This window comes from Scomber scombrus, chromosome 12 (assembly GCF_963691925.1).
Source record: "Scomber scombrus chromosome 12, fScoSco1.1, whole genome shotgun sequence".
Lineage (NCBI taxonomy): Eukaryota > Metazoa > Chordata > Actinopteri > Scombriformes > Scombridae > Scomber > Scomber scombrus.
In genome coordinates this window covers 740001-760000 of record NC_084981.1, presented here as the reverse complement: position 1 = coordinate 760000, position 20000 = coordinate 740001, and the positions used below count along the sequence as shown (strand labels likewise).

General features: G+C 38.6%; 1 protein-coding gene across 1 annotated transcript in view; it reads right to left on the bottom strand.

The window, feature by feature from the left end:
* fbxw4 (F-box and WD repeat domain containing 4) overlaps window positions 1-20000 on the bottom strand; it is a 57668-nt gene that overhangs the window by 29073 nt on the left and 8595 nt on the right. Inside the window, exons 2-5 of the mRNA XM_062430440.1 lie at window positions 19895-19990; window positions 19442-19627; window positions 17540-17672; window positions 17255-17340 (exon numbers count right to left, since the gene is read on the bottom strand). Coding sequence (XP_062286424.1) covers window positions 17255-17340; window positions 17540-17672; window positions 19442-19627; window positions 19895-19990 — 501 coding nt within the window. The remainder of the gene's footprint in view (window positions 1-17254; window positions 17341-17539; window positions 17673-19441; window positions 19628-19894; window positions 19991-20000) is intronic.

Below are 20000 nucleotides of genomic sequence, written 5' to 3'. Positions count from 1 at the left end.
TTATATGATGATGAAATATCATCATATAATAATAATAATAATAATAATAATAATAATATCATCATTAATATTATTTGTGTATTGTGTTTGTTAATTTTGCTCTTTTAGTCAAGTGACTTGGGAGGTCACCTCTTCTGTTATGTTTCTTTATCTTTATATGTTGCATCATGCTCATGTAAAGCACTTTGTGACTAATGTCTATGAAAAGCCCTATATAAATAAATTGTACTTTCTTCCTAAAATGCCCACCATATGGTCACACCATATGGGTTCTGATGGTTGTTCAATTTCAGAAGCAGTTCCCATTTGGCAAAATATTGATTCACTAAAGCTCAGCTTGAAACCTTTCTCTCTCTATGCTCTACAAAAATAAATGAATAAATAAAATGGCTAAAATGACCAAGAGCAGCATTCAGGTAATGGTAGCAGGCTTCATGTTGTTAGCTGGTGCAATAAATGACAAACACAGCTGGTGGCACATCATGTAGCCTGTGTGAGAGAGAATAATTGCAAGAAAGCTCAGCCTAAGATCATATATAAGACACATCACTCTGTAGCTCACTCCATGACAGAAACAAATGTTTTTACAATCATCATCAGCAGCTGCACCAATTAGTTAAAAAAAAAAAAAAAAAAGAATGAATGAAAACAAAGACTATAAAACGTTTTATCATCATTAAAAAATGAAAAACCCTGTCTGTCAAAATGATGGTCAGTGAGAAGGCTAACACAACCAATGCTTACCATCACATACTACATCAAAGGAAAGATCACAGTCCAAGGGATGAAGCCCACCTGGAATCCTTTGAAGAGACCTTATCCCTGTTGAAAGCTGTGGTTGACACAGAGGATCAATGTCTCCTCTGACTGGGAAGAAGATGAGAGCCCATGTAGAGAACCCTGACATCATGTCCACCTTTGCCACTCCCACACCTGCCAGCTCCACCAACCATCTGAACGAGAGTATGGCCCTGCTGAAGCTGGAACTTGCTCAATTAATAGAGGTGACCCGGGCCAGGCTGTCTGACCCCCCAGACAACACTGCAACAGCTTAAAGAGGAGCTCCAGCATCAAGAGAGACAACCAGGCCTTGGCATCTGACCTCAGAGGACGTCTAGAGTCACTCAAAAAGGAGAGCAGTGTGTTCTGTGCTTAGTAAGCCAATGTGAAGGAGGATGCTGAGAGGAGAGAAGCGAGCTTCACCAGGAAAGTCCAACACCTGACAGACAAACTTTAATCAGTCCACATAATGACAAGTACAGAGATGTGGACTTTCCCCTCCAGTGTCCCAAACCCCTGCCTAGCCTCTATAAATACCCTATCTTCTCTGCATCCAGTGCAACAACAGCCTGGCACCTTCTGATAGACCCACACAGCCAGCCCTGCTCATCACAGCTTCCCTTCACTCAGCCTGAGGAGCAAGTGGCACAAACAGGAATCTTTCTGGTTGGAAAGTGCTATCTAAATACTGCAGCACCACATGCAAGGCAATGAAGCTGCTAAAAAAAAAGACGCTCTGAAAACCTCAATACCTGGTGATCCATATGAACAAATGACCTGCACAGCCTCTGTAAGGACACTGCTGAGGCAGTCAGGAAAATGGCGGAGCAGGCCAGTAGGGAGTTCCCTGACACCCTTATGTGGTCTCCGTCATGCTGCCTAGGACAGACCCTCCTCCTCATGACATTGATCAGATCAGAGGATGTGCCACCTTACCCAATTTAAAAAATATAATGAAACCAGTTATATGTTAAATGCTGTGGTAGAAGAGCTGCAACTATTATATTTCTACAAATATATTACAAGGGGTAGGCAATAGTGCAAAAATATCATATCATTTTTTGAGGCAGGATCACGATCCACGATCTTATCACGATTCTTGAACAGTGCTCGATTTAAAAAAGCATTACTGTCTACCACATAATGACAGAAATGTGTCTTAAGTTAGGGGCTCACAAACAACATAAAATCATGTTCCCCTGAAAGACTCACAAACATGTACATTAAAACTAGGGCTGTCAAAGTTAACAAGTTAATGCAGATTCATTTTAACAGTGACCCGGCCTGTAGTTTGTAAATTAGGACGCGATGCAGCAGTAATGATTAGGTTAACAAGCAGAGTCTCAAATACCAAACATACAGCTGATACAGAGAGACCTCCTCCCGCTCGCTAAAGGAGTGTGAGTGTGTGTGTGTGTGTGTGTGTGTGTGTGTGTGTGTGTGTGTGTGTGTGTGTGTGTGTGTGTGTGTGTGTGTGTGTGTGTGTGTGTGTGTGTGTGTGTGTGAATGAGGAAGAGAGAATAGATGTAGCAGAGAGAGGTAGAAAGAGAGAGAGAGACAGAGGGCGCACTCACACTAGCATGTCACGGATGCCCCCCCTCCCCTGTCCCCCACTGGCCCGCACTCACATTACCCAAAAACCAAGTGTACTCAGGCACGGTTGCATCCGTCATCACGTTGATATACGACATACGCATGGCGCAACGTCATCACTAAGTGACTGTTGTTATTACCCGGTTGCAGCAAGATGGAGAACAAACAACACTTGCACTCACACTAGCCAAATAATCCGGACTTTAGGGGGCAAACGTGCTTGGGCACGGTACAATTGCCTAGTGTGAGTACGCCCAGAGAGAGACAGTGTGTGTATTTTGCTCTTATTACATTCTTCTGTAGTCGTGTGTGTGTGTGTGTGTGTGTGTGTGTGTATGTGTGTGTGTGTGTGTGTGTGAACGGGTGAGTGAATGTAACTAATTTATTTCCTAACTGACTAACTATTTGGAGCATGCAGTATTTCATAATATATATGTGTATATTTATGTATAAACATAAAGAAAACATATGTATCCACTCCCATGTTAATAGGACTATTAAAACCTTGAAAAATATCCTTTTAAAGTACATTTAGAAAAAAAAAACTATGATTAATTTGTGATTAATCGCGAGTTAACTCATGACAATCATGCAACAACAATTCCATAAATAAACAGGAGCAGGTGTGCAAAGCTGCATTAAAAAGGATTAACAGTCTATTTGGACTTGTTTAAAATGTAGTAAGTAAAACCAAACTAATTTCACAGCTGCAAAGCAAATGACGTGCAGAAGCGTTGATAGTTTGCCCAACACAGCACACCAGAGCTGGCATCACACTAGCTAGCACCATGACAGAAGTTAGTGCTACCAACTAGCAGACGAGCTAATAGCTAAACGGTGGCCTTTAACTGCAGGCCAGCTGTCAGGTTAACATGTTGTGCAGCAGGTGAGCTTCCTGGCAGGACATTAAAACTGCTGCAGATTTCACCACCAAACTGGAGATGCAGAGCAAGGCTTTCACAATGTCGGCACTGTTATCTGTTAGCCTCCTGCTAGCAGACTGTGCTACGTCACAGAGCTGTGCAATGAAGCCCAATACTAACCATCTCTCTGTAAAGGCAGATTGTGGAGAAATTTAAATTGGTCAAGATCTAATATAATCATATCGCACACCCCTATATATCACTACAATCATTTTTAGAAATTACATAATCCTTAAAGTTTGTATCTAATCAGCAGCCCCAATCAAAGGGGCAGGGCCAGCTTGCATATTCAAATATTTTGTAATTTTTAATGAGGGAGGAGGAGTAGACCTAGATGTCATTTTAAAGATTTAACAACTGAACTTATTCTGCAGGAAAAAAGACACTAATGAATGGATATTACTTTGTGGCCATGCTCAGGAGCTAACACACTTAAACACACTAAAACACTGCCAAACTATTTGCACTTAGTCCTTTTCAACAACTAATTCAATTACTATAGGCTTTAGATCGATTTTTCTTGAAAAACCAAAGACTACTTTAAACAAAGGAGAAAACATCCTTTTTTAATTCAACATCAGCAGAAGGAACAATGAACAATCATTTGGTGACATTTGGTGTGAATCAGTAAAAGGTGGTCTCCATGACAAGTGTCTGCATGGTCAGGGTTAGTGAGGAGCACAACTGACAAGTTTTAAATTGGGATCCACTTGAAGCAGAGCTTCAGTGATCACAGAGCTTTCTCCTTCTTAAAATCAGGTAGGAGTGACACTCATTAGGATAATGTGCTGTATGAATAACACTGCTGCCAGTACACATCACACACTCCCACACTGTTAGGCTCACTGATGCTTAGATCAATCCACTCATGTACACTTTAACACTGTTAGCAAAAGTCTAGCAAACAGTAGGTTTTCTTTAGTATTTTGTTGATTCTTTAAAACATGTCTCAACACACAAAATAAAAGCTGTAAACAAATGATATTGAACAGGTATCCAGTTTAAACTGCTGCTTTAATGAACACAAAGCTCAACATCCTAAAACGTTTAAACCTACATTCACTGAACAACTTCTGGCAAAAATCTAGAACTGAAACAACTGTCAGAAATCTACAACATATGTGGTCATTCAATTTCAATTGTTTAAGTTTATTGAGCAAAAACACTTCAGTATATTTACTGCTTTTCTCTGTTTTATATGAAATGAAAGTAATTTAAAGTAATAGGTAAGTCAAGTAGACATATCAAGACATATATTTGGGATCTGAAAACTGCAATTATGTAAATGATCTTGTAATTATTTATTTCCAATGTCCAAATAAATGATACCAACATTTCTTTAAATGAATGGTTTTGGTTTACAAATTAGAAAGGCATGCAGTGGAACACTTTTCTGCATTGAGCATCAGTTTGATTATTTTGCTTAGGATATATTTAGCATACTTTTACAATATAATTTTATATTTTGACATACATTTATATTGATAAATTGATATTGGAAAAGTTTTCTCAATGAAGTTGTGATTAGGACTGCAGCTAAGGATCGTTTTCATTCTCAATTAATCAGTGAGCTATGATAAATAAATGAATCATTTAGTCTAGAAATGTCACAAAACAAAGGGAAACACCCATTACAATTCGCCAGCCAAGTTCTTCAAGTATCTGGTTTTGTCTGACAAACAGTCAGAAACACAAAGATATCTTACAGTGATAATCCTCACACCTTGAGCTGGAGGAAACAGCATGTTTAGAAATGTTGCTTGATAAAAGAGTAAATGATTAACTGATTATCATAGTTGCTGAAAATAATCAATAATTGTTTTATCCCAAAGAGTGATATTGATTTCAACCACACCACCAAGCCATATATTATAGAGAAAACAATGAACATTAAAAAAGGAGCAGATTCATTGGTACTGAAGTTACAGCTCTAATCTTAATGAGTAGACACAAACAATATTTGTCCTCTGTTTAGGGTTTTCACTCTATACATCAGGCTTAACTTTGTCATTATAGAAGGCTCATATTAACAAAGCTGACATCTTACACAAATTTAACACTTCATGGGCCCTATTTTACATGAGCTGCATGCACAGTGTGGCAGGTCTTGGGTGTATGTGCGGGCATCTCCATGCACACCTGCTATTTTCATTCAAATATGTGCAGCAGCGCCATGTGCAAAAGGGTTGGGTGAAGATATAAGTATCCAGGGGTGATTATTACACTTTTTCTGGATAGCTAAAACACTGAACGCCACTCTCTGAACCAAAAGCTGAGAGGCCTCAGCCCATGTATTGAATTGCTCTTTTTTTTTTTTTAGCAAAACCTACCTACCTACCTACCATTGTGTTTTATTCAAATGAAATTAAAAGATATTTTAAGAACTCATGCTTACTCTACAAAGACATTTGAAAAAAGTTTGGACAAAATGATTGGTACCATTTAGAAGTTGTAAGGAATAATTGATTTGTAGTGATACTTTAAGAAAGAATATTGTGTTGTAATTAGTATCACAGGTGTTTTCTATCTTAGAATCACTCATGCAGCCAGTTTAAAAGGAGAACATTACTCACTCTGCTGTTTTGTGCCACGGTGTGCATCACATTGATCATGGAATACATTGAACATGGAAAACAGAAAGAAAACCAGACAGTACTCTGAAGACATTAGAAAAAAGGTAACAGCCAATCATGGTCAACATAAATCCTCAAAGAGCTTGTTGTTCCTGTGACCACTGCTGCCAATATTTGTATAAGTTTAAGGCCCATGGAAGTTTAGCCAACATCCTTGGATGTGATCACAAAAGGAAAATCGGCCCTACATTGAACAGAAGGATTGCTCGAATGGTTGAGAAAGAACCAAAGAAATCTTTAATCCAAGCTGATCCTCAAGATCAAGGAACAATAGTTTCTAAGAGGGAGACACAAAAAAAGACAGCCAAGTGCTGAATCCACAGACTACTGGATCAATACTGGATATTTGCAGCATGCAATATCTAACCTGTTACTGAGTTGTAACTATTTTTTTTGGAAAACACAAAATGCATTTACTGTAATATAAAAAGATATAATATATGGAGCTCCATGCTCTAAACAATGTGTTTGTCTTGTTTTGATGTAGTGTGTAATGAATGCTCAGTAGTGTTTTTACTTTGACTGGCTGTGTGTATGATCTGTAGACACTGTTTGATTTTGAGCACAGATAAAACTGTTTTGAGGCGACTGATTTTGCAAGAAGAAACAGAACTTTGTGAATGTAGTTGACAATTGGCTTTTGTGTTTACAGTTTTGAGAGAAGGGTGGAAAGCTTCAAGAAATGTGTCTTAGAAATTGTGAAACTGTAAATACTATCTCAGTCAGTCCCATTACTTCTCTCATAGCTCTGAAACAGCTATGCTAATCACAGTTAAGTTTGATAATGAAAGCTCAACAAACGGAAATTCTTCAGGAAATGGCTAGAGAGCCATAACATGAACATCGATCATCACAAATGTACAGCCAAAGACATACAGCGTAAGTTCTGTTTATCTTTCTTTTTTTTTTTTTATCAGTTGCTGTTTACTGTAATAACGGAAGAAATGGAAAAGCCTTTGTAAGCTGAAATCTCTTCATAAACAGGTATAATATCAAGTTATAATTGATCTTTCTGGTGTGTTTGGAGGTGTGTGTGCTTGTTCTGAAGCAGTCTGGTGGCATCAGATTTAATGAAGGTAAACACAGAGGACAACCATGTGTAACGACAGTGTGCTCTGGCGTAGCACTACGCATCAACGTATCAGTCCTGCTGCTTTCAGATGCTGCAGGAATTTAATGAACTGTAACAACAATATATAGCAGCTGTTGACAGCAGATAATGTAGGGACCTACATTCATTTAATCATCAGTGCAGACTGATTTACTGACTTTCCTGCTTTAAAATATTGAAATAACTTGACATAACTTTTTCATATAGCAACCTTCCACCTATGCACAATGCAAGAGTCACTAAAATACCACACAGACAAGTGTGAGATGAATGGAAGCTAGTTCCGAGTTCAGGGAAATACCTGACTGTCAGAGCAATGCTTGCACTGGTAGGTGCACTTCCATAAAAATAGGGCCCAATGTATGTTATCTGTACATTTTAGTGTGACATACTGTATATGTACAGTTCAAGACAACAGAAGAAAGAATACATTTCTATCATATTAGTCTGCAAGTATTAGTTGTTCCAAAGATTTGGAGACAGACTTATTGTATTGTATCTTGCACAGTGAATACATGAACACTTTTCCCTGGTAAACCTGAGACCCGAGAACACCTGTATGAGCCAGTGTGTAATGAGAGGTCTTTATGTAGTGTGTGTGTTGTGTGTTTGTTGTGTGTGTGTGTGTGTGTGTGTGTGTGTGTGTGTGTGTGTGTGTGTGTGTGTGTACACGTGTGTATGTTTGTATGCTGGAAGTTTCTCTCAGTATATGTTTTTGTGTGCAGGGTTTTCTGCAAGGTGTGTCTCTTCAAGGGAATGTCTGTAATGTGTGTCTGCATGAAGTTATCTATGTGTGTAAGGAATGTAAGGTGTGTGTGTGTGTGTGTGTGTGTGTGTGTGTGTGTGTGTGTGTGTGTGTGTGTGTGTGTGTGTGTGTGTGTGTGTGTGTGTGTGTGTGTGTAATGAGGGGGTTCAGAGGGAGCTGTGATTATTCTCGCCTCCTGCGGTGCGGGTCCTCTGGCTCTGTGGGCCCCAGGGAAAGCGCCCTGTATTTAGCGTGTGGGAACGCACATTCTGCCCCCTTATCGCTGCATTGTTGCAGCCTCACTCTTTTCTTCTCTTTTTTTAACTAATTGAATTCTTGACTCCTGAGCCACAGGGACGGCTCGGGAGAGACCAAAGAGAAAGACATGAATTTCAGGCTTTTTCTTGCGGTTGAGTGGGGCAGGGCAGAGGGGGTGAAATTGGAGTGTGTGAGGCTGGGTGGTGGTGGTGGGGTGCTGTCAGAGAGGGCCAGCTCTGGCTGGCTGGGTGGCTGCTGTGGCGTCACCCTGTACTTTGATACTGGAGGTCAAAGGTCGTCCTCCCCCGGTGGTGGTGAGAAAGTGGCGAATTGGGGACGGTTTATCCAACAATCATTTTCTCCTTTTGGAAACTTTCAAAGGCGTTTTTGGCCCTTGCAACATCTTTGTAGTTGTGCTTGAGGAATTCTAGACAAAACAATTCTGGTCCCCTCCCTGTTCTCACCTCTCTTCAGGGTAGCTTCTCCCTTCAGTGGCTTCTGCCCAGCCCCCCTTTTTTCTACACTAGTGGTCAATGTAGCGTACCCCCAATACCAAACCCCATCCCAGCTCCAAGTCAGGATACCTATCTAGTTTGGCAAGAAACTGGCAGAGAAATGTGCACACATTACTGGCTCTGTGCTACTTGACAGAGGCAGAGAGCATCAAACCCAAATGAACAAATCGCTGCTTTCTCTTGGTGAGAAATGTTTCTTATTGCCTGGGATTGCAATTGTTAAAGAAAAATCCACCATTGTTAGGATGCATTCAGACCAACATAAGCTCTGCATGAACAAACACAGCCCTCTCATTCATTTCAATGCAAGTTCACATTCCTGTCAACATGAATGCTGGATTTCTGCTGTTTGCCTCACAACAGACGCGATGAAAGATAAAATATTTACACTGTGATAACTTTCCAGAGTTGTAAAATCCTGTCTGTGAGTATCATAAACCACTGCAGTGTTTTGGTTTCTGATAAACCTTTAAACACATTCATCTGTAGCTCCAACTGGACTTCCTGGATTGTATATCACTGTCTCACCAGTAACTTATAAGACACGGACACACCAACACAGCCCCATGCATTTTTTAACCCATACCTGTTAGTGTGCTGTGTGAGCAATGAAAAAGGAGAGCTGAGAGACTTGTCTATTTTAGAAGTTATAAGAAATGACTGTGCACAGCTACCCCTTATCGGCTATCGTAAAGATGCTGGGGAAAAAGGGTTTAATGGGCATTTCCAACATCCAACAAGCATGTCTGAAGGACTATACAGCCACCTTTATGTTCTTTTCAGACAAAGATCGGGATGGGAATTGAAAACCATTGAAAATCCAGTGTAGAACTGATTCCAAACTGTCCCATCCATCGTAAGTGTATTCCTCCATGCTTATCGATTCCTATCATCAATGCCCAGGCGTGTGAGAGCAGTGCAGCCTCCAGACTGTCTACAGCACACACTCTGATGTTACCTTCAGTTAACTTGTAGTTCATCTTCAAAAACAGCAGCAGTTGCAAACATGTTTTGACTTACTGACTAAATAACTTTGTGAGACGAACATGAAGTTTAGTTTGAACGTTGTACACCGTCACTCAGCTAACGCTAACGTTAGCAGAGTGGAGCAGCAACAAACGAGAGCAGCTACTTAAACCAACTCTGTGGTGAAGAAAAGAACTCGTGCTTAGTCTGTCTCACCTCAACAACCCTGCAGCCACTCAGCGTGTTGGACAGTGATAACTATTCCCCGCAGCTAACGGTGCATATAGATAGAAATATATAACGTTAACAACAGCAGAGCACACCACCCCCACCGTTATTCTCATACAGTAGGGAGACCGGAAGATGCTTTCAAATGAATGAATTCAGTTAACTTTTGGCTGCGGAACATATATCTACTTATCTACCTGTTACGTTTCAAATATTCATCAGCAGGTCATTGATAAACAGTGGATATGATAAAACAGTTGCGTCTAGGCTAACTTTGATCAATTCCCATCCCTGGACACAGAATATGTAAACTTGCATGTTTGATCTTTTTGCATACATTGCTCAATCTGTTCAAGTAGGCTGATGCCTTGTTCAGATATGACAGGTCTGTTACAGAAACAGCCACAATGCTTACACAATATTTGACACCTGGTGTGCAAGAAGCAGCAGTGTGAAGGGTTCAATATGCTGGAAATAAACTGGTTCCTATGACAAGTTATTCAAACAGGTCTATAGGGCAGAAGTGTTTATACCTGTTCTAAATGGCCAGTGGTGGCGAGACACAAAAAAGAGCGTGAGTGTGAGGTTTTGTGTCGCCTTCACACAGCTGACCTATCACTGTATAAAGATGGTGTGATTGTTGGATTGGTCTATTTCTGTCACATAGAGCAGGTTTCAGACACTGTTTGAGGCATACTAAGGCGTGGTGAGCTGAACAGTCATGATATAATGAAGAAAAGTGAAGAACAGTACTCAAGATAGCAGAAATTATTTTACTTGAGTATTTCCATTTTATACTCTTAATTCACTACATTTCAGAAAGATATATTGTGCTTTCTAATCCACCACCTTTATTACTGGTTAGTTATTAGTATGGGTATTAGTTAGTTATCAGTGTGTGACATTTCTTAGGACATGTGAAATTGTCCCCACAGGTGTTTCATTATTTAATAATACTGATTTTAGTTTTCTTTGTGCATAACAGGTGATGAGTGATATATGTATCACAGAGCTCCTGAGACAGCAGAAAAAGACGCATATCTAATCCGTCTAATGTGCTGCTGCATTATTTCACTAATCAGACAGTTTGAAGCATTACAGTACTGTTACAACTCTGACCTCTTCAGACTGTCACTGTGACTTTATATAAAAATGACCTGAACACTTTACTGTCCCTCTTGTGTCCCATTACCAGTGGTCAGACGGAGAGATGAATCCTGCAGGGTATCTTCAACTGTACATTGTAATGAAAAGTCACAGCACCCACCTTTTTCTATCTGATGTATTAAACTCAGTCAGTACTGACATGAACACAGACGATCAGAAACACGGACACTATTATGATCATACATAAGTCAAGATATGAACAATCAGGTTTATTTACAGTGCTGTGAAAAAGTATTTACCCCCTCTAACCCTAACCTACACTTTGATTTAAGAAAAAGACAATGTGAGTGAACACAGAATTCACCTTTTAAATGATCCTTCCATTCATTGAAGGTAAAGAGTTATTCAAAACCTATATCACACATGAGCAAAAGTGATGGCCCCCTAAACCTAATAACTGGTTGTGCCACCCTTGGCTGCAATCAAGCGTTTGTGATAACTGGCAATAGGTCTTTCACATCGCTGTGGAGGAATTTTGTCCCATTCTTCTTTGCAGAATTGTTTTAATTCAGCCACATTGGAGGGTTTTCGAGCATGAACAGCCTGTTTAAGGTCATGCCACAGTATCCCAATCAGATTAAAGTCCAGACTTTGACTAGGCCACTCCAAAACCTTACATTTCTTTTTCTTTTTTTTAGGCCTGCAGTTCTTTCAAGGTTGTTCTGGGTTCTGTTGTCACCTCCTGGATGAGTCGTTGATGCGCTCTTGGTGTAATTTTGGAAGGCAGCCCACTCCTGGGAAGGTTCATCACTGTTCTAAGTTTTGTCCATTTGTGGATAATGGCTCTCACAGTGGTTCGCTGGAGTCCCATAGCCTTCAAAATGGCTTTTTAACCCTTTCCAGACTGATAGATGATAGATCTGTTCCTGAATTTCTTTAGATCGTGGCATGATGTGTTTTTTTTTAGATCTTTTAGCCTACTACACTTTTTCAGATAGCTTCTATTTAAGTGATTTCTTGATTCTACAGGTCTGGCAGTAATCAGGCCTGGGTGTGGCTAGTAAAACTGAACTCAACTTTCCAAACAATGTGGTTAATCACAATTACTTTTTCACATAGGGCCAGGTATGTTTGGATAGCTTTTTCCCTTAATAAATGAAATCATCATTTAAAAACTGCATTTTGTATTTACTCAGGTTATCTTGTCTAATATTAAAATAAGTTTGATGATCTGAAACATTTAAGTGTGATAAATATGCAAAAAATGATGTTCAGTAAGGGGGAAATACTTTTTCCCAGCACTGTATGTTTAGTTATATATGTTTATGTAAGCATATGCATTACTGTCTGTTTGCTACTTGGCATTAGTGACCATCAAAGCTAAATCAATAGGCAAATCTTACTTCATTATAGTAAGAGGAGTTCCAGTTAATTCACAAAACTGTAGTCATAAAAAAATATTTCCACCACAGTAATACCTAGTAGTGGTTCCCAGCACTATGAACCTAGACTGACAGTTTGGAAGAAAAGCATAATATCCACAGAAGATAACTATTAAATGGACAAGCAACCAGCCTTCTGCCAGCCTTGTCCAGGAAACACTATCAGCGGTGACCTGCCACTGCAGCCCTGCAGCTGCCCAGCCCAAACTTCAACCTGTTGAGTCTTGTTTGAATGAGAACAGGAAAAAACCTTGGTCAACTATTAGCTAACTGCCTGCCCCGCTTCCTATTTCCTGGCCATGCACATACCAAAAATACAGCAGGAAAGAGAGACACAGAAGCATGAACACACCACTAACAGAATCTATTGGAAATCCTTCAATAAAATCTGCTATTCAAAATAATAGCTGGCAGACAGCACAGACAAATGAAGGCTGGGTACAAATTGTGCTTACAATCTGAACTGTGATTGACATCCAGTGCTAATGAACCCTTAAGATAATATTATTTGTACATCAAAATATAGATGCTTTTTACCCAAAACATACAAATGTAAAATCAAGAGAGTAAATCAAACAACTGATCCACTCAATGGAAATTTTTGCTATTAGACAATTTACAGTGTTACAATCTCAATTTGTTGCTACTTTTATAGTTGCATAATTGATTTGATTTGAACATATCACTGCCTAATACACTACATGTCCAATCCAGATGTAGTCAAGTGTTTAAATGAAAGCTACACCTGTGTTCTGTGTATTTTTGGACATAAATATTAAAAGTCCAATTTTGAAAAGCTGCAAAATCTTTTTTTAATTTTATTTGGCTGAAGATGAAAAGTTGTACAAAAGTACAAGTTTAAAGTATTCAAAATGTAACAAATGAAAGGAATCTATTAAAATAAATTGAATTAAATGAATTAGACCTGAAGTGGCCATAGTGTTCACATACTGAAGTTCACATTTAAAAAAATTCAAAAAAGAATGTATCATACAATAGTTACACAGTTAAATTAATTAAATTGCAACTGTTATTTGTAATGTATGGTAATAATAACATTGTAATACGATCGTTACATACACCCGTTATAAGACACAGAGACATCATTTTCCAAAACATTTCTTTTTTTTCAATCTAATTCCCTGTAATTATTCATATTTTATATATTAATTTAATTTAGTCACCATCAACATGTTTCACCCCCTGTGTCAAATGGCTAGCAGGCAGGTCCCTGTCTCTGATGATGCAGAGGAACAGGAACAGGGTACACTTGAAACAACTGCTCTCATCTTGGTTCAGACAACATGGTTCTCCTCATCATTGCCCTCTAGCTCATCCTCACTCTCCTCTGGTAGAAAATCTAACTTTGCCCTGACTTAAATGTTCTCTGGATAAAGGCAGCATATGTAAACTGGCTAGACTGTCAAAAAATAGCACAAAATACTGATTACAGGTACAATTGTCATACTATCTGGAGTATATGTCACAGTGTATTTGCCACTTGTAAAGCATCTAAGACAAATTATCTTCTAAGAAGAAAATACTTTATGCCCTTTGACTACAAATGTGCACAAAAGTAGACCAACATAATTTGGGTGGGATATTGCAGTTCCATGTGGTAAAACTATGATTTCCAGTGGTGTCATTTATAAAGCAAATAATACATTACAGTTACAAAATGTCTGAAATGACAAACTATACATGAAAATGTTATTGTTTTCCTTATAAATGTAATCGAACGTTGTAAACTTAGTCTCAGAGTAGTCTAGTTCTATGTAAGTCAATTACAGTCCAATAGGTTGAATGCACACAAATCACTTCTAGATTTGCATAATGTTGCCATATGGCAACAAATTAATTTGACCATTTTACAAAAAACTTCTCACATCTAAATTGGTTCTAATGATGAAAATCCTTAGTTAACTTGTCCCAGAAAGTATTTACATTTTTTTCTTGAAGGTATTTTGCCTAAATATTGAACAATTAGCTTCTTTGGGCACCTTCAAATCCTGACTTTTTCAGTGCCCATGTCCATGGAAAAAGAAGGTGCAAACAGCATATCCTGTTAGTGTGATGTGATCAATGATTTGTTCTATCAAACTAAAAGACCTACCTTTTCACAATAAAACAGTAAAAAATGGATTTTATATTACTGCCTTTTAGTAAAATCGAGATAAAATAATTGTTGCCATATGGCATCGCCATGCAATAGAGGGTGAAGGAACTAATGAAAACAATAGAGATTTACCCACAGAGAGACAACAACAGAAAGAAGTAACAAAAATAACAGTATGATAAAAACTTCACTGACCCTATTTCAACCCTGCCACCTACTGAAGGGCCTCGTCATATTTCACTGACCCTGTCCAATATGAGCTCCACCAGTGGACACAGAGTATATGGATTGGAAAAAAATACAAGTGAGAGAAGCAACCGGAATGATAAAAAAGCCAAGGTCAGTAGCCACTGACAGGATCAATCTGGGGTGACTGTCCTCTAACAGCCTTGGCATTTCACTGCAGCCACAATAATCCTCATCAACAGACCTTGAGATGATATCCAGTTTAACAACAGAACATGTGGATAGAAAAAGAGGTGGGATGATGAGGTGTGTGTGTGTGTGTGTGTGTGTGTGTGTGTGTGTGTGTGTGTGTGTGTGTGTGTGTGTGTGTGTGTGTGTGTGTGTGTGTGTGTGTGTGTGTGTGTGTGTGTGTGCCTGGACTAGTGTAACAGCTATAGATTACCAGGTCTAAGTAAATTGATTTTCCTTGAGTTTGTTGACAATACACACACACTGTTTGGAGTCAATGTCACTTAACATGTGTAACTTTATGCCTGCAACACGCACTGAATGCACTGTAGAGTTAAAGAAGTAGTCATGGTATAGTAGAACTGATGTGATGCTTCTGAAAAAGAAGGTTTGTATACCGACATCAATCCACAGTGACGGCACACCAAGATACCGTTGGCATATGGGCTTACATGAAAGACAACAGAACATTTTTATATCATGTTTCATCTGAGTTGGAGTTCAGTGGTTTTCATGCAGTTCATTACCTGTATCATCAGGACATCTCATTTGTTTAAGCTGTAATGTTATATATACTTTCCTATAGTGCTTTCATGCTAAAAACCTGCCAACATGACAGCTGTCTGATTAGCTTAAACAATATACACAATGCAGCACGTGGTTTACATCCATTGCTCAGTATTACTGCAGGTGGAATGTTAAAGGGTATGGAGGTGTTCTTTCCCTAACCGATGGTATACCAATACTATAACCATACAGTAGTAGCCATGCATGTATATTAAAGATCTAAACAATGTGAATACATATGAGAAAAAATAGGACAGTGTGTAACTGTCCTGCTTACTGCTGTAGTAGTTTCGGTCTGATATGAAATGCCGTACTTTTTTTGTTCAAACCTAATTCTCTGTTGCAGGGCCAGATTTACTATATTATGATTTCTACTTTCATATTCTTTGTGACTTTTAGCCACTGAGGTGAAAAAAGTCTCCTATCCTTTCAGTATGCTGAGGTGAGTTGTTTGCAGACTCTTTGCAGAAGTGGGTATCAGTGAGTTGACACCTGGTTTCCAGAAAAGTTTTAATTAACCAGGCCGTTGGTCAGTGAGAGGTAGGGAGCAGGTTTCCATTATGAGGGGGTGGCAGGCTGAGGCACGGTCTGCTATTTCAGCCAGCAAATTGGAGAATTAATGATGTGGATAATCTGCCTGTTGCTCTCAGATCTCAGAGAGCTGCTCTGAAACCTGGACCAGACAGACAAGGCCACCATGCATGCTTGTGGATACACTGAATTTCTTATTTCCTTGTGTGCAGCAGTTCCAATTTCAGGAATAAATGAGCTCTTGTACAAGGACACATATAAAGAGGACACAACATGCATATTTCTGCCTCTATATTTTTTATTTTGGGGCTCCTTTCTGGAAAACCTGGAAAACCTTTGAATGATTTACAGTTCAAAAAAGAAGATCCTTATTTATCCTATACTGACTCCTTATGCAGCCCCTCAGTTTAGCCTCTGTCTGAAAAAGGCAGTTTTAGCTCCTGTCTCTGTTTTCAAAAGTATATAATGTAGCAGTATAAAACACTGGCAGATCACCTAAAAAATGTATTTACTTTAGGTAAAATACTGTATAAAGGGAACAAGATCATTGCTATTTGAAAATGACAAGAGCTAACATTACCTTCACAGTTTTAATCACTGTTAAGCAGTAAAGCAAGGGTGAGTTATTTAGTGATAGGGGAAAGCCCCTGGACCTGTGATGTTTCCACTCTGTAGCCAGATGGAGAATCACCTGCCTCTCTGCTGGACTAGCAGGTGATGAAGTCAGGATACTGTTACAGCCCTCTGCATTTGTTTGCTAGCATGTCATCAGTGATGTAAGTGAGTGGGTGTTATTAACTGTCTGGGGCTAAACATGGCTGAGAAATCAAAGGCACTTTAAAACAGCCACTACAAGAATTCTGTTCTGTTCTCTCAAGAGAATTCACTCAGTGCCTTTATGGATATCACAACAACTTACATTGGTAAGATGTTGTAGGAACCTTTACCATTCTCTGTTAAAGTGTATGTTCTAACATGTACAATTTATGTTTGTAAGACTTAATGTTGTTAATGTCTACCAGTTGGTCTTGCCAGAGATGATCTGATATGAACAGAGTGAATAATACATCTAACAATATATACAAAACTACAATAATGGGAAATGAGTGTGTGATCAATGCAAGGATGGAAATGAAGCTAAAGAAGCAAGCCACAAAATGCAGTTCTCAAAAAAAAGAAAGAATTCCTGTTGGAATGGAGCAAGTAACTGAACGATCTCAGGACTAATTAATCCACACATTCATCCCACAGTATGTGTGTAACACAGCCACATTTGTCGAGGCGTAAGTAAACGCTGTTGTGAGTGATTCTGAGCAAATGATTACCTCAGTGCCGGACTAATACCAACAGACCACACTCTGTCATACATGGGAATTGTATCTCTGCGACAGCTGGAAGTGAAAGTCCAAATCTACAGGAAGAATTACAGAAAAGTCTCCATTACATACTATTTATGATGCATGTACATATATACTAAACTCCTGAAGAGTTGCAAATGTGTCACAGCAATGAGGTCTGCTTTTGAGTTTGCTTGCAAAGAAAATGTGGATAGAAAACCTAATGGCATTTTGCATTTCAATAATACTGTAAAACTGTAGAGATGTACTGACCCGGGCTGTTTGATCTCTGGATCCACTAATGATGAGTCCATCTTTGGAATCCAAGCAGTTTACTTCTTGGTTGTGACCATATAACTCCACTGTCATGTCACTCCTCCTACTGTGGACCAGGATCTTGCCATCACTGACAAAGACAAAAACAGTTATTATTTTATGAAAAAGGATAGTATCTGAATTGGCTAAATATAAGGATGACATGAGCCACTATTGAAAAACCTATTTGCTCTTTTTATCATCCTCCTGCAATATGGGTAAGGCTCTCTGTCTGACCTTCTCCCTGACTAAAGCTTACCTGCTAAACAATTTTATGTAAAGCAAAGAACAATATATCAATATATGGTCAGCACATTAAAGCTTTTCCATTTGCTGTAATCAAGAGACAAGTGGTTCTTTTCAGGCAGGGAAGTACAGTAAGAATCTATAAAAGGAATCATTAAGAGTTATGTCATCTAGCTTTTTGCTCATGCATCACAGTCTCAATTCATTAGTCATGACAGAAACATCTTATGTTAATGAGCTAGGAGATGAAACTTATTGGTTTCAACTCTCCAAAACATGATCTTGGCCATCTATGTATATATATATATATATATATATATATATATATATATATATATATATATATATATATATATATATATATATATATATATATATATATATATATATATATATATATATATATATACATATATTTGTGAAAAAAGTTGAGCCAGGTTAAACTTTTGTTGACACGGTGAATGAAAGAACAGAAACACAGTAATTACACAGCAGTGGTCTCCTATTCAGTAATGAGACATGGTGGAAGCTGAATATAACTCAAGCTATGTAAGAATCTACACAGTCCATTGTCACTCTACTTCACAATGTGAATTAGTTACTATGGGGGACATAAATGAAAGCAGGACACAACCTGCTTTAGTTACATCTGTGTAGCGTTGTGGAGGTGTCATAAACAAGTGAAATCTGAGGCTAAATCACAAAGACCTAGACGCCATATCTACAGCAGCACTTCCTCTTTCAAATATTTTCATTTTGAAGTATTGTATCATCATCATACATTGCAGATGAACATGCCTCCTTTTTCTTTTTTTTAAGTAATAAAACATACATCACAGAACTAAACTAAGTGAAGTAGTAAAAAACCCCAATACATGTATGTTATCAATAGAAAGAAATAGAGAATATGGTTACTGCATGAAATACACAAACAGTGTGTCACCTTGTGACTCAGCTTGGGTTTTAGTATTGTGATGTTTGCATTGGTTCCTGTGTTCAAAGCAGTAACTTCAGCCCTCAGTGACCACAACCTACACAATCTTTTCATCTATCTTGTCACAAATATCAGGTTTTTTCATGTACAACTCAGAGCATTGGGCTAACATGACATTTCCATTCAGGTCACACATGCTTGCTCTCCCCCAGGCAAGCCTGTAGCTCTGCCTGGGCCTTCTTTGGCCAGATCTTTCTACTGCTTGTTTTGCTTTTTTAAATTCAGCATTCTCGGCTCCCTGCAGTTAACTGGCTTTCTCAATCACACTGGACATTAACATTTGTTTCTATTTTGTTAAAAATGAAGTTTTAAATCAAAATTGGTGTGAACTATCGCAAGGTGAGTCCTCATTGCTCCCAGAGGGTCTGGCTGTGACACACATTTTGAAAAATGATAACCATTTTAACCTGCTGAAGAATAAGCTCATACTATTCTCCCTATAAACAAGTTCCTGTGTTCAAGTGTTTAAGACAGCAAGTATAAAATCTTTAGACAGAGTCACAAACCATTTCTTAATAAAAACGTACAAATGATTGCTTTAGTACCCATATGATGTACTTTATTGAGCGTACATCCACGCTCAATAAAGTTAAAATGAAAACTAGTAGAGTATGAACTACCTTCCACCACTGATCAGGTGAGAGTCTGTCAGAACAAATCTGCAGACATCGCCCTTGTGGCCCGAATAGATTTTGAGTGGGTTGCGCTGGAGCCTTCCATGGTCTTGGCGTAGAGGGTAAACTCCAATGTCCGCAGCTTGAGACAGAAACAGTACATCTCCATCTAGCTGCAACCATGGTAACAATCTGAAAACAAGATGTGTGATTGAAGAGAACTGTAAGTGATTTAAGAATGAATGCAAAATAATTAAAATGTTGTGATATAAGTTTATTTGCTTTCTTACTGAGAATTAGATTAAAAGATAGATATTAATATCATGTCTTTGTTTTAAGTATGGATAAGAGTCAAGGCATGGTTAGCCCAGTTTAGCATAACATTTGAAATCAAGGGGAATGGCCCCAAAAGTCTTGTCTTACTGACAATCATTTTGCACAAACAGTGTAATCACTTACTTTGTTCTCCATTTGAGAGGAATAGCCCTTTTACAGACACCGTCATACCAGTTTTGAGCTATCTTTACTCTCTCCTTCAGTGGGATGTGATGATATCTGAAATGAC